At 68.5% G+C, this 12,748-nt stretch overlaps 1 protein-coding gene across 2 annotated transcripts in view; it reads left to right on the forward strand.

Annotated features, from left to right (window-relative positions):
• Positions 1-12,748, forward strand: part of BAHCC1 (BAH domain and coiled-coil containing 1) — a 55,647-nt gene that overhangs the window by 36,032 nt on the left and 6,867 nt on the right. The window contains exons 5-18 of one of the 2 annotated variants that reach the window (XM_072781957.1): positions 214-322; positions 669-877; positions 1,017-1,175; positions 1,321-1,508; positions 1,650-1,980; positions 2,670-3,500; positions 7,048-7,247; positions 7,367-7,503; positions 7,744-7,872; positions 9,814-9,931; positions 10,401-10,696; positions 11,456-11,634; positions 11,724-12,025; positions 12,619-12,726. In XM_072781957.1, coding sequence (XP_072638058.1) covers positions 214-322; positions 669-877; positions 1,017-1,175; positions 1,321-1,508; positions 1,650-1,980; positions 2,670-3,500; positions 7,048-7,247; positions 7,367-7,503; positions 7,744-7,872; positions 9,814-9,931; positions 10,401-10,696; positions 11,456-11,634; positions 11,724-12,025; positions 12,619-12,726 — 3,296 coding nt within the window. The remainder of the gene's footprint in view (positions 1-213; positions 323-668; positions 878-1,016; positions 1,176-1,320; positions 1,509-1,649; positions 1,981-2,669; positions 3,501-7,047; positions 7,248-7,366; positions 7,504-7,743; positions 7,873-9,813; positions 9,932-10,400; positions 10,697-11,455; positions 11,635-11,723; positions 12,026-12,618; positions 12,727-12,748) is intronic. The other variant, XM_072781958.1, reaches the window with a different exon arrangement.

A 12,748-nucleotide genomic window follows, 5' to 3' on the forward strand; every position in this document is an offset into this window, starting at 1 on the left:
TCTCCCCACGTGCGCGGTCCTGACCTGCCCGCCCCCTATCCCTTGAAGCCACGGATCCCCCACACCTGTCTTCGGCAGGACCCCCACGGCCCACAGGGCAGGAGACCCTCCCTCGGGCCATCAGCCCCCTTGGCTCAGAGCAAGGCCCCTGCTCGCCATCCCCGCGGGCTCCCGGTTATCCCAACCCCCATCCCTTCATCCCCTACCATGTAGCAGGCGGTCCGCCCCGTGCCACCCACACGCTGGACCTGGAGGCCGAGGAGGAGAGGGCACGTCTGTCTGAGGAGCGCCTAGGGCTCACCGGCCGGGATCTGCTGCTGCAGTAAGAAGAGGGAGCTCCGGCCATCGGGGCTTGGCCGTGTGGGATGAAGTGGCCGGGACATCAGGCTTTGTGGACTCACCTGGGCGGCGCTGTGCCCCCCGACCCCTGGGGGTTGCTGGGGTTTGTGCTGGTGTCGGGGTCAGGGGTGCTCTGCGGACTTTGCCTCTGCTGTCAGGGCCGCTGCTGGGCGGGCATCCCCACCACAGAGGCCTGCCTGACCCCGGGGCATCCCCGAGACCCTGCAGGCCCCTCTCCTTCCAGGGCTGGTGTGGACAGGCCAGGGTCGGGGAGGTGGGTGGGCGGCCGGGCGGCCGAGCTGAGCCCCCTCCACCCCCGTGATGCACAGAGACAACAAAGACCGCCTGGAGTTTGCCCGGATCCACCCCCCGGGCAGCTGCCCTGGAGACCTGGCCCCTCATCTCATGATCGCCAGCGGCTCCTCCCTGCAAAGCAGCCAGCTGGGCGGGGACCCGGCCTCCCACGCGCACCCTGCCCACCCTCCCTGGCTGCCCCGCACCCGCAGCCCCTCCTTATGGATGGGGGGACATTCCTACGGTCAGTGCTCCGCGCGCAGGGGGGCTGCCAGTGGGCATGGGGCAGGGCACCCTCCCTGGCTGACCCCCCTCAGCCTGGCGCGGGGGGCCCAGGAGCACGGGTCCACACACTGCCTTACTGCTGTGCCCCATGTCCCCAGGCCTTGGGCACCCCGCCCTGCACCAGAACCTGCCCCCAGGCTTCACCACCTCCGTCCCCGGCTCCATGCCCTCGGTCTTCCCCCTGTCCCAGGACAGCCCTGCACAGCTGGTCATCCTGCCCTCAGAGCCCACACCCCATACCACCCCCCACGCGCTTGGTAAGAGCCTCCTGTGGCTGGGGTGTCAGAAGTGGGTCTGAGGGAGGGATCGGGGCAGCGAGGCTGGCCCTGGGGTCAGGGCTGGGGTCCCCGTCCTCGCTGGGGTCCTCACTGGGTCTGACGGCTCCTCTGGCCTTGTCCGCAGCTGACGTCATGGACCAGGCCTCGCTGTGGCCGCCCATGTATGGGAGCCGGGGCCCCGCCTCCCACGTGCAGCACCCAGGCCAGCTCCCCGTGTACTCCCGGTCCCAGCTCCTGCGGCAGCAAGAGCTCTATGCCCTGCAGCAGAAGCAGCAGCAGCAACAGCAGCAGCAACGGGCAGGCCCCGTCCAGGTACCCCCCAGGCCGCAGCCAGCTGGGATCCGGGGCATGCTCCCCATGCCCCGCTGCAGCCTGGCCTGGCCCAGGAGCCCCCCCACCGTGGGATGCCCTGAGCAGGGGCCGGCCGGCTGAGCCTCTCCCTCACCCTGACAGCGGAAGCCCGAGGATCACCACCCGGAACTGGAGGAGCCCGTCCAGGAGAAGACCCTGAAGTCCACCCACAAGCCAGTTGCCTTAACCCCCACAGCCAAGGGCACCCCCTCACCCGCCACCGTAGGCCCTGCCAAGCTGTCCCCTTGCTGCCACTCACCGACCCCGAGGCCCCCCCCCGGCTGCCCCCCGACGCCACCACGTCCCAGCGCCCCGTGCACTTTATCCGTCTGCCCCTCTGGCAGCCCCGGGCCCGGCTCCAGGCTGCCCGGCTCCGAGGACAAGAGCGGGGAGGGCCGGCGGGCCGGAGCCGACCTCAGTGCGTTGGAACCAGGTGAGTGTGGGCAGCGCGGGGCTGCCCACGTCCTTGCTGTCCGTCCCCATCCACAGTCCTGGCCAGGCCGTGGGGGAAGCCCTCAGGGTCCCCGCCACCTGCTCCCCAGGTCCCGGCTCTGCCTCCGCCGCCCACGCCCCCACGGCCGACGGGCCCCCTGCCAGAGGCTGCAGGTTCACGCGGCAAAGCCGTGTGGTGCATATGAAACCACCCCAGTTCCACTGGAAGGGAACTGGTAGCAGAGATGGCATTTAGGGGGTGGGGGTGTTTTTGTTTTTGGTGGAGTGGTCTGCTGGGTTTTTTTCTTGATTATTTTTAAATTGCAGTTTACAGGGTGCATGCTCCTTCTGGTTCAGGGAGAGCCCCCGATGCCTTATCTGAACCCCACCTCCGGTTAGCCATGCCACACTATGCCACAGACGGCCCCTGAACACCCTGGGGCCCCCGCCGGCCAGGGAGAGCAGCCCAGGCTGGGCTGGGGGCCGAGGTCCTGGGTCCGGGGAACCCCTTCCCCTGCACTGGGGCGCTCCCCTCTGCTGCTCCTATGTCACCTGTTCCAAAAGTGAGGGCAGAGGGCTGGCTGGGGACCCCGGGTGTGAGCCAGGGATCTGAGGCCCCTGTCTCCCCATCCAGAACAGGGCCACCTGTGCCCCCAGCTGCCCCCTCCTGACACACCTGCTCTTTCACAGACCTGCCTGCTGGATACACCTGCCCTGCCATGACCAGCTCGGGCTTCTCCATGTCCCCCGACGTGCACTCTTCTGACCTCTTGGACCCCAAAACTATGCAAACTGCAGCCCCTAGGGTCCAGCCTGAGCCAGTGAGGACGTTCCCTCCCGGGGAGCTGCCCCCCCGAAGCCCCAAGAGCCCGCAGGAGCCAGGGTTGCCCTCCGGGGCCCAGGAGGCCACCCAGGACCTTGCCGCCACCCCCCACCCTGCCGAGCGGGGACCCCTGGGGAAGGCAGCAGACCCCAGCCCGCTGGAGGGGCTTCGAGAACTGCCATGTGGGGCCCTCCTCGAGGGAGGGGCCCCCGAGGCCATTGGCCAGGCTCGTTCTACTCAGGGAGGGGCTGCAGAGGAGAGGGCTACGGCGGAGGGGGGTGGGGAGGTGGGGCCAGGGCCCTCGTCGGGGGCGGGCCCCCAGGCCCTGCAGCAGCAGAGGAGCCCAGGCGGCCTGGAGGAGGCCAGGCCAGGCAAGCAGCAGCCCCCCAGGGAAGGAGAGCCGGAGGAGGGGGCCGAGTATCGGGAGGACAAGCTGGAGGAGGCCGAGGCCGGGGGCTCAGCTTCCAAGACCAGCCACCTGCCCAGGGTGCTCCTGGGCCTGGATGCCCTGGTGGCAGCCACCATCGACCTGGGGGACCTGCCAGGCACCAGCCCGCTGGACCCAGCCTGTGCCACTGCCCCGGGGCTCCCGCGCACCGCCCCTCCGCCCTGCAGCTCAGGGATTCACGGGATTGCCCTGCTCAGTGAGCTGGCTGACCTGGAGATCCAGCAGCAGAGGAGGGAGCCGGCCTTGCCAGGTGAGCCCCACGCAGCCCTCCGTGAACCCCCTGGGGCCCCGGAGGCACGCGGGGGTCTGTCCATGGGCTTGGGCTGTTATCCACGCAGCCCCATCTGTGGCCCTGTTGGTGGGGGCAGGGCCCTTGGCTGCTGGGGGTGGCCTCTAGTAGGGCGTAGCTGCCGTGGTCGCCACGTCCACACTGCCCTGTGGGGGACTCAGGGCCAGTGGCCTGGCCATCTTCCTCTCACGTACAATGATGCCCAGGCCTTCGGGGGACGAGGTGGCTAACGGGGAGGAAGGTTTACGCCCCCGTCAGGGTGTGCAGGCCTGCCTCCGCTCCTGCCCACCCCCCCCCCCCCCGGGCCCAGGGGAGGTGGCCTGAGGCCGATCAGCACTCCCCGGGCCTTGGACCCCCTCGTCGCCCGCAGCTTCACCGGGGCCGGGGGCCGGGTGCTGGTCATTGCCACCTGGGGACCTGCAGGCCGAGAGGCTCCTGTGCTCCCAGCATCCGGAAAAGCCCCGGGGCGCAGGCACAGGGCTGGTGCCACCCCACGGGGGACCCTCCCCCTGCCCGAGCAGTAACCCCAGAGGGCCTCGAGGAGACTCCTTCCTGGGGGGATCGCCCCTGCCAGGCATTGTGCTCACTGATATTTATAGAAAGAACCCAAGGAAGTTCTCTGGGCTTGCCCACTTGTTTCCCTGATGCATAAAGCTCTCTGCTGCCCGTCACCGGCGCCTTTTGTGCTGTTTGGACATCAAGCAAATGTTATCAAAAAGTTACTTTCCCCAGAGGCTTCTGTGTCACTCTCCTCCCGTCCCCCTGGACGGGCCCACCGCCGGGCCAAGGGGAGTTTGCTGGGGAGCACGTCCATGCGGGCTCCCAGCTGGACCCCTAGGAGGGGCTCACAGAGGGCTGGGGGCTGTAGGTGAGGCAGGGGCGCCCGGGACAGGGCCTGTGCCGCCCGGAGCCACCACGTGAGCGTGGCTGGCACAGTGTGCCGAGCGGATGCCGGGCGCCGTGTGTGTGGCCACCCAGTCTGTGCATGTGAATGCCTGCTGGACCGGCGCCCGTCCATTGAATGAACGCTCACGTGGAGACCACGTGTGTCCCCGTGTGGGTGTGCAGCTGCGGCCGGGCCAGGCGCCCCAGTCACCCGGGTGCATGGACCAAGGGAGATACCAAGGCCAGGTCTCCACCCCACCTGCCCTCCTGGGGCCCCCAGACCCCCGCCTTCCCCTCCCCTCCTGGGACCCCACCTCCCCTCCCCTTCTGGGGCCCCCAGACTCCACCCTCCCCTCCTGGAGCCCCCAGACCCCACCCTCCTCTCCCCTCCTGGAGCCCCCAGACCCCACCTCCCCTGTCCCAGTTAATTGGCCAGTCTGCACATTCTCTGGGATTCAGACCTGTTCCCTATAAGGTCAGGGAACATGGTCCCTGAAATGAATTAGGAGATTAGCTGTGTTCTCAGATGAGCAGAAGATTCACAGGGGGAATCTGTCTCCTCCTGCCCCCTCCTCCCCAGAGGGGACCTCCTGAACTCCCCCTAGGCCGGGCATGGTGTTTGGTGAATGGCAGTGGGGATTGGCAGCTGGGCTGCGGTGGAGCAGGTGCTCAAACCCAAAGCCACTGGCTCATGGGCACCATCAGCAGCCTGGGTGCTCAGACCCCCTCAGGCCCCACCCCGCAGGCCTCGGCTGCAGGACCCCACCTGCCCCGCCCCAGGCCTCCATACCAGATGCAGGGACTGGGGGCCCCAGACTGAACCCTGGGGCAGCAAAGGCGCTGGTGGTCAGACCCTGTGTCTGTCCAGCCTGGATGGTGAGGCCTGCGCGCAGGGGCCCAGCCCTGAGGCACCCCAGAACAGTCCACCCTTGGGGGAGCCACTGAGCCTCCCGTCCACCCTGAAATTTTGGGAAGTCCAGGCCCTGTCCCTCCCAGAGTGCGGCTGCCCTTTTTCCTGAGTCAGCCTGGAACCAGCTGATGGGCTGAGCCAAGATCCCACCCTGCGCCCGGGCCCCCCCCCCGCCCCCCCCGGACTGCTCTGCTGACCCCCACGCCCCTCCCCCGCCGGCTGACCTCCCTCTGCCCTGCCAGCTCCCACCTGCCCTGCAGGACTGTGGCGGGAAGTCTGGGGCTCCATCCTCACCTGCAAGCAGGTAGCCCCGGTCCAGGCCTTTCGAGGGACGGAGCTGGTGTCCCCCCACCTCGGCATTGGGGTGGGGCTGTGAGAGCTGTCTCTCTGCACAGCCCCCAGGATGAGACAGCCATGCAGTGTGTTGTTGGAAGCCAAGAAGAGCCCCCCCGCCCATCTCCCCATGTGCACCCCCGCAGGCTCACCCGTGGGACCCCTTGGCAGGCCTCGCCTGAGGAATGGGGGTGCGGGGGGCTCTTGGCCACCACGGTGAGCCCAACGGATAGGACACCGCATGGAACGTCTAGCTGAACTAGGGCTTTGGGATGCCCCGCCCTGGTGCGAGGGGCAGGAGGAAGCCCCTCGGCCTCCGTGTCCCCCGCACGTCCGGGTGCCTCCGACACAGCAGCCATGTGGCCCGAGGCCCCCACAGCCGTAGCTGGGAACCGGGGTCCGGAGGTTTGTGCTGCCAGCACCGACCTTGCCGCCTGGCCCCGTTGATGCGGCTCGCTGTCCCTGCGGCCGGGCCGGACAGGTGCCCCTGGGCACTTAGCGGTGTCTCCCCACGGGGCGCTCTCCTGCTGTTCGGCGCCCGCGTGGCTCCTGGATTCCCACTCTCCCTGGTTGGCTGTCATCACCCTCCTTGCTGTTTGATGATGGGGTCCTCGGATCCATCCCCCTCCGCCCACATGTGTGCTGTGGCCCAGTCACCCTCTGACCCTTCCTGGCCCACCGCGCGCCTCCGCTGTCCCTGGGACCAGTCCTCTCTCCGCGGGGCCCGATTCCTTCCCGGGGGGGCGGCGGGCGAAGCCGCGGTCAGGGTGCTAGGTGTGCGCCTTGCACCAGGGAGCCAGGGAGCCCAGCTCTGCTCAGAGTCACCGCTGCTCACCGACAGCTTCAGCCCCAGGCCTCCCGTCTGACCCCACGGGGCTCCCCCCCGCTGGCTGGCTCCCCGTCCCGTCCTGGGGCAGTGCCTTGCCAGCTGCTGCCCTGTCCTGAGTCCGGGCCCCGGGCCTCTCCCTGGATGGACGCTGCCCTCCACTGGCTCGGCTCCGACCCTGCACCATCTGTCTCCCCTCAGTGTCCTCGGTCTGGGCGGTGGAAGCACATGGGCGCTTTGTGTGCATCTCAAGCCGCCTGCCTTTAGTCAACGGTGTGGGCGCCTCCCCTAGGTCTGTGCATCCCGGCTGGCCTGGCCCCCGGGAGCCAAGGGGGACATTGGCCCACCGTCCCGGGGCAGAGGCGGGGTGCTGGGTGCCTGCTCAGGTGGGCGTCTCGCTCTTCCCGGCCACCCCACCTGGTCCTTGGTCCTCAAGTTCTTGGGAGCAGGGCAGCCTGGAGGCCACGCTGAGATGCGGGCTGACATCGGGAGCCTCTTTGAGGGGCGGTATGTGCCCACCCCTGCACACACGCTGACCCTCGTTTCCCCTGCAGAGGAAGAGGACGTGCTGGCGTTCGACCTGCAGCGCCTGGCCACGCTGGCCTCGGCCTGGTCCCTGGTAGAGGCTGCCGGCCTGGACAGCCCCTCCGCCGCCGCCCCGCCACCGGCCGCTGCCGCCTGCAGGGCTCCCGCGCTCACGCCTCGCATGCAGATTCTGCAACGCAAGGACACCTGGACGCCGAAGACCAAGCCCGTGAGTGGGGGGCCCTGGTCGCGCCCAGTGCTGTAACCCATGGGGACCCCCAGCACCCGGATGGCCGCCCCGTCACGGGCCTGTAGCTGGGCTCACGGCCGCTGCCACCCCGCCCCCAGGTCTGCCCCCTGAAGGCCGCCATCGACCGGCTGGACACACAGGAGGTGGAGATGCGCGTGCGGCTGGCGGAACTGCAGCGGCGCTACAAGGAGAAGCAGCGCGAGCTGGCGCGCCTGCAGCGCAGGCATGACCACGAGTACGGCCCGCCAGGCGCGGGGTGGGGCGCGCTGCCGCGGGGCGGGAGCCACCGTGGGTGCCAGGCCAGGCGGGAGGCTGTGGTCTGGGACGGCCCCAGGGGCAGCAGGAGGGCCGAGAGGGTGTCCGGCCAGGCCGAGCAACTGCCCCCAGTATGAGGGCCAACTCCCCAGGCGGCCTTGGCAGGGCCCGTCGGGAGGGAGGGTGGGCGCGGCCCCTGAGCGCTGCCCCGCACCCGCAGGAGAGACGAGAGCTCCCGCAGCCCCGCGCGCCGAGGGCCCGGCCGGCCGAGGAAGCGCAAGTACTCCAGCCTGCTGCCCGCCCTGCGTCCCGGCGGCCAGCTCCCCCGGGGCGACGGCAAGAAAGTCAAGTGAGTCCCGGGTGCGTGGGCCGCCGGGGGCAGCCTCGGGCCGGGGGCCGTGTGGTGGGGCTGGGGTGGGTCCAGGGTGCCCTTGAGGCCCCTCGCTGTGCCCCCTTCACTGCCCCCTCCGAAGACCCAGCACCCCCTCCCAGAACCCCGGCCGCCGTGAGTGTCCGTGCAGACATCCCACGCGGCGGCTTGGTTGCCGCCAGGTGCCACGGGGGCCCTGGAGCAGGGCCACCCCAGGTCGCACCCGGCCGTGGCCTTGCCCGCCCGCCCCCTCGGAGAAGCCTCTTTCTCCGCACTGCATCACGCCGTTGGTCACGCTGGGGCGCTGCTCACGCGGCCGGCGCCGTGTTATTATCCATTACCCGCCCGGCGCACTCGTTGGCACGCTCCCGGGCCGGGCATAATTGTCCTTCTCGGCTACAAATTGCCTCTCCCGACAGACCTATTTGCATAAATCCAACGAGCTCCCGCAAACGCGATTGGCGCGCGCGTGTGCGCACTGCATCAATCCTGATGATTTGGTAATAATAGTTAAATCGGCACTAAATGGTTTCTTCAATTAAGACAGAGGCAAAAAATTAATCTCAGGGCTTTATGTCACAAAACATTAGCAAATGCAGAGAAGGTTATAGGGAGGGGGAGTCCACACCGCCTATGGGTGGGGGCCTGGCGAGGCCGAATGGTTGAGGGTCTCCCCTTGAGCTGTCCCTGCCCCCTGCCCAGGTGCCACCCAGCAGGGGACCCTCAGGCTTTCCTATTGAGAACCCGCTGCCATCGGGGCCGCTGGCCAAGATGGAGCCCACTGAGGCCAGGGTCTGGCCAGCAGCCCTGACAAGGAGTCCTGGCGAGGCCGCCCCACGCTTTGCCCAAGTGCACGTGGCACTGAGCCCCTAGTCCTGCTGCTCGCCTCCCAGCCACTTTCTCCACTGACCCAGAAGCCAGGTCGTCCCCAAGGGGGGAACAGCCTCAGGACCCGGAAGGACACAGATTTCAGCCCCTCCCTCCCTAAGGATTGGGGCTCCCACCTAAATCTTGGGCTTCTCCCCCTCCTTCCTGCCACGGGGCTGGGCTCTGCAGGACTGGCCAGCCGTAGGGACCAGGCAGGAGGTGGAAGGTCATGGGTAGGGGGACATCACGTACAGCCAGTGTCCCACCTGGCCTCACCTCTCTGGGCCCCCCAGAGTCAGGGCCCTCAGCCCCCATCTGTGACCCATTTTCATGAAGGCCACGCAAGTAACCCAGCCCCACAGGCAACCAAGCTCCCCCCCCACCGTGGGACAAGGGGACACTGAGACTTGGTGTCAGTGAGGGGATTTGGGCGGTGGTGTGCAGGGTTCCCTCCCTTCAGACCTGGAATTAATTTGGGGGAGGCTGGGGAGCAGAGCCTAGACGTGAGCTTCTGCAGCCACCATGCCAACCCCACCCCCGGCCTCTTCCTAGCAGCGGCAGAGGTAGAGGGAGGAGACCCCATTCTCAAGAGCCTCTCTAGCCCCCTCTGTGTACCTACCGCTGCAGCAGCTGGCCTTGGCACCCCCGAGGGCCGGGCCAGGCCAGGGACCTGCATGGCCCCCCAGCCTTGCAGAGAGCCACGGTGGTTCCCATCCCCATTTTCTGGGTATGAAGACTGAGGCCACGGCTTGGCCACCTAGTGGTCCAGCTGGCCACAGGGCCCTGGCTGCTGAGCCTTGGGCTGCCTCCCCACTCCCAGTCAGCAAGCAGAGGCCCTGGCTGGGGAGCAGGTGCGGGGTGGGGGGTTCTCAGCACTGGCTTGGCCCCCAGGCCGCCCAGAAGCCGTGTGGTGCTCTGAGGAGCCCGGCCCAGGGCCACAGCTTTGTCCAGGAAGGAAGCAGAGCCCCCGCAGGGACCATCGTGAGCACAAGGCCAGGGTGCCAGGGTGTGCCTGCACCTGCCCCGTGCCCACCTGTGCCCCCGTGTCCCCAGGGCGGTGAGGTCCAGCCTGAGCCTGCTATGTGCTGAGCTGCGTGGAGGTGACGAGCCCACGAAGAAGCGGAGCCGACTGGAGCCCGGCGTCTATGTGGGCCTACAGCCAGCCTCTGCGGTGAGCACTGCGGCACCCTCGCGCCCTCGGCTCGGGGCTCGGGGTCTCGGGTGTCAGGCACCCCTGCCCTGCTCCTGCCCTGCCCTGTCGGCCACCCCTGCCCTGCGCCAGCACCCAGCTGGGGTCCCCTGCTCAGATGAGCAGCCCGAGGCCAGGTGCACCCCTGGTGTAGTGGGCAGCCTCCCTCACGCCGCCAGCATCCTGTTCCTCCCGAGAGTCGGGGGCGCCTCCGGCCCCCCCAACTCCAAGGTCCTGGGAGGGACGTGTTGTCACGCTGCCCATCCCCCTGAGAACAGACACCTGGGCCCTTGGTGTCCCGAGCCCTAGCAGGGGGGTGGGCAGTCTGGGGGTGCTGTGGCATGGGGGGTGGGCCAGGCACCCCCCGGGCCCCCTCGGAGGGCAGGCTGGAGGCCACGGGGCTGTGCCTTGGGGTGGGGGTCCTGTGCAGCGGCTGCCCGTCTGTCCACAGGAAAAGGTTCGGTGCAAGAAGAACGGCGGCCAGGGGAAGCTGGCATCCGCCGTGGCCCACAAGGTGGCCCAGCTGAAGCCGAAGATCAAGAGCAAGGGGCTGCCTGCTGGCCTCAGTCCCTTCAGGCGGAAGGAGGCCGCCTCCGGGGGACGCATCCGGAAGAAGCTGTCGCGAGCCAAGAGTCCCAAGGTGCCCGGGGCAGCCCGGCATGCACAGCCTGGCGACGGCGGCGGCAGCAGGGACTCCCCCAAGTTCCCAGCCCAGTCAGCAGTGGCCACGGCACAGGACGCAGGCAAGTCACGGGTCTGAGCCCACAGCCAGGGCCTCTGGGCCACGGTCCCTCGGGGTCAGGGGCAGAGGGCCGACGGGCCGCGACGGCCATCAGAGCCGGGTCGGGGCTCCCGGAGCGTGCCAGGCCCCGGGGAAGGAGACCCCTCCCGAGCTGAGCCCAGTGGCGCTCTGCGGGGCCGGGGAAGGAGGGGGGCCCTGCACATATCCCGGAAACGGGGCTAAATATAGCCATTCTGCCCGCCGTAGGCCGCCGTCCTGCTGTGTCCGGCCGGGCTGACCCGGAGGGGTTATCTGGCCCCCAGCTAACCCACATGTCCAGAAACAGGCACCTGGGAAAATAGATGCTTCCTCCCCTCCAGGCCTTGCCCACCCCACCAAGTCCTGGCCTGAGAAAGAACAAAGGGAGGGGAAGAGGAAGCAGGAAGCAGGAGGGCAGTAAGGGGAAGGGGCAGCCCTGGGGAGGGGGGATCCCCAGGCCTGCAGGGCAGGCGCCCCGCCGCCCAGGGCGTAAGAAAGGAAACAGGCAGGGGGAGGAAGGTCAGCCAGGGGCCCCTCCCCTCCCCATCCTGGAGCAAACACCCTCACCCGGACGCCTGGCCCGGGTGCCTGCCCCGTAAAGCGGCCCCAAGGGCAACAGTGACGGGCCCCCCTCACGGCCCCCCAACATAGCCACGTGCGCACGGACGATCAGCTCCCCCGACCCTACCCCAACACGGTGCTGCTCCAACGCCGAGTCATCTGGACCCTCTGCCTCCCCCAGGCAGTGGCTATGACAGTGAGAACTGCGAGGGGTTCTTGGGGACAGAGGCACCCCCCAAGGAGCCCGGGCTGGCGCTGCATGCAGGGGCCAGCGTGGCCATGCTGGGGCCCTCACCCTCTTCCGTGGTCAAGATGGAAGCCAACCAGAAGGCCAAGAAGAAGAAGGAGAGACAGGGCTTGCTAGGTAACCAGGAGGCCAGGGCGGGCCAGGGTCAGCCTGGTGGGGGGAGCCCAGCATCTGGGGCCCCTGTGACAGCCGCCCTCCCCCTGCAGGGGCCTGCCGCCTGTCTAGCCCAGAGAGTGAGGTCAAGGTCAAGAGGCGCACGGTGAAGGCCAAGGTGGGCACCAAGCTGGAGCGGGCCCCAGGGCGCAGGCCCCCAGGCGCACCAGGCAAAAAGAAAGCCAAGGGCAAGGCCAAAGGCAGCCTGCGGGCAGAGCCGGGGGCCGCCCCCAGCAGGGACGCCCTCTTCAGCCCTGCCCGGGCCTTCACCTGCCGCGAGGAGGGCAGCAAGTTGGCCAGCGAGCGCCTCAAGAGAGCCACACGCAAGAGCACAATCCTCCAGCCGGGCCTGAGGGTGAGAGGCAGTGGGCCCCGTGGGGACCCGGCGGGTGAAGCCCAGGTACTCACCCCACCCTCTTTCCCAGCTCACTGAGGCCTGCCCCTGGGTCAGTGCATAGTGCACCCCTGAGCTCACACCCGGGGTCAGCCTGCATCACACCCCTGAGCTCACGCCCGGAGTCGGGGTGCATCCAGCCCTGAGCTCACACCCGGGTCAGCCTGCATCACATCCCTGAGCACTCCCGGGGTCAGCCTGTATCACATCCCTAAGCTCACGCCCGGAGTCGGGGTGCATCACAGCCCTGAGCTCACACCCGGGGTCGGGGTGCATCACACCCCTGAGCTCACGCCCGGAGTCGGGGTGCATCCAGCCCTGAGCTCATGCCCAGGGTCAGCCTGCGTCACAGCCCTGAGCTCACACCCGGGTCAGCCTGCATCACATCCCTGAGCACTCCCGGGGTCAGCCTGTATCACATCCCTAAGCTCACGCCCGGAGTCGGGGTGCATCACAGCCCTGAGCTCACACCCGGGGTCAGCCTGCATCACAGCCCTGATCACACCCTGGCTGCAGCCACCCTGACCTGACTTCCTTCCCACCCATACCAACAGCGGAAGAACGGGGCCCTGTCCATCGCCCTGTCGCCGCGCAACGCCAAGGCCATCCTGGGAAAAGGCAGGAAGGTGGGCAAGGTGAAAAACAAGGCCGTCGGCAAGCAGGTAGCGTCCCCACCGCCCGGGT

The sequence above is a fragment of the Canis lupus genome, chromosome 16, assembly GCF_048164855.1.
Source record: "Canis lupus baileyi chromosome 16, mCanLup2.hap1, whole genome shotgun sequence".
In the NCBI taxonomy this organism is placed as follows: Eukaryota; Metazoa; Chordata; class Mammalia; order Carnivora; family Canidae; genus Canis; species Canis lupus.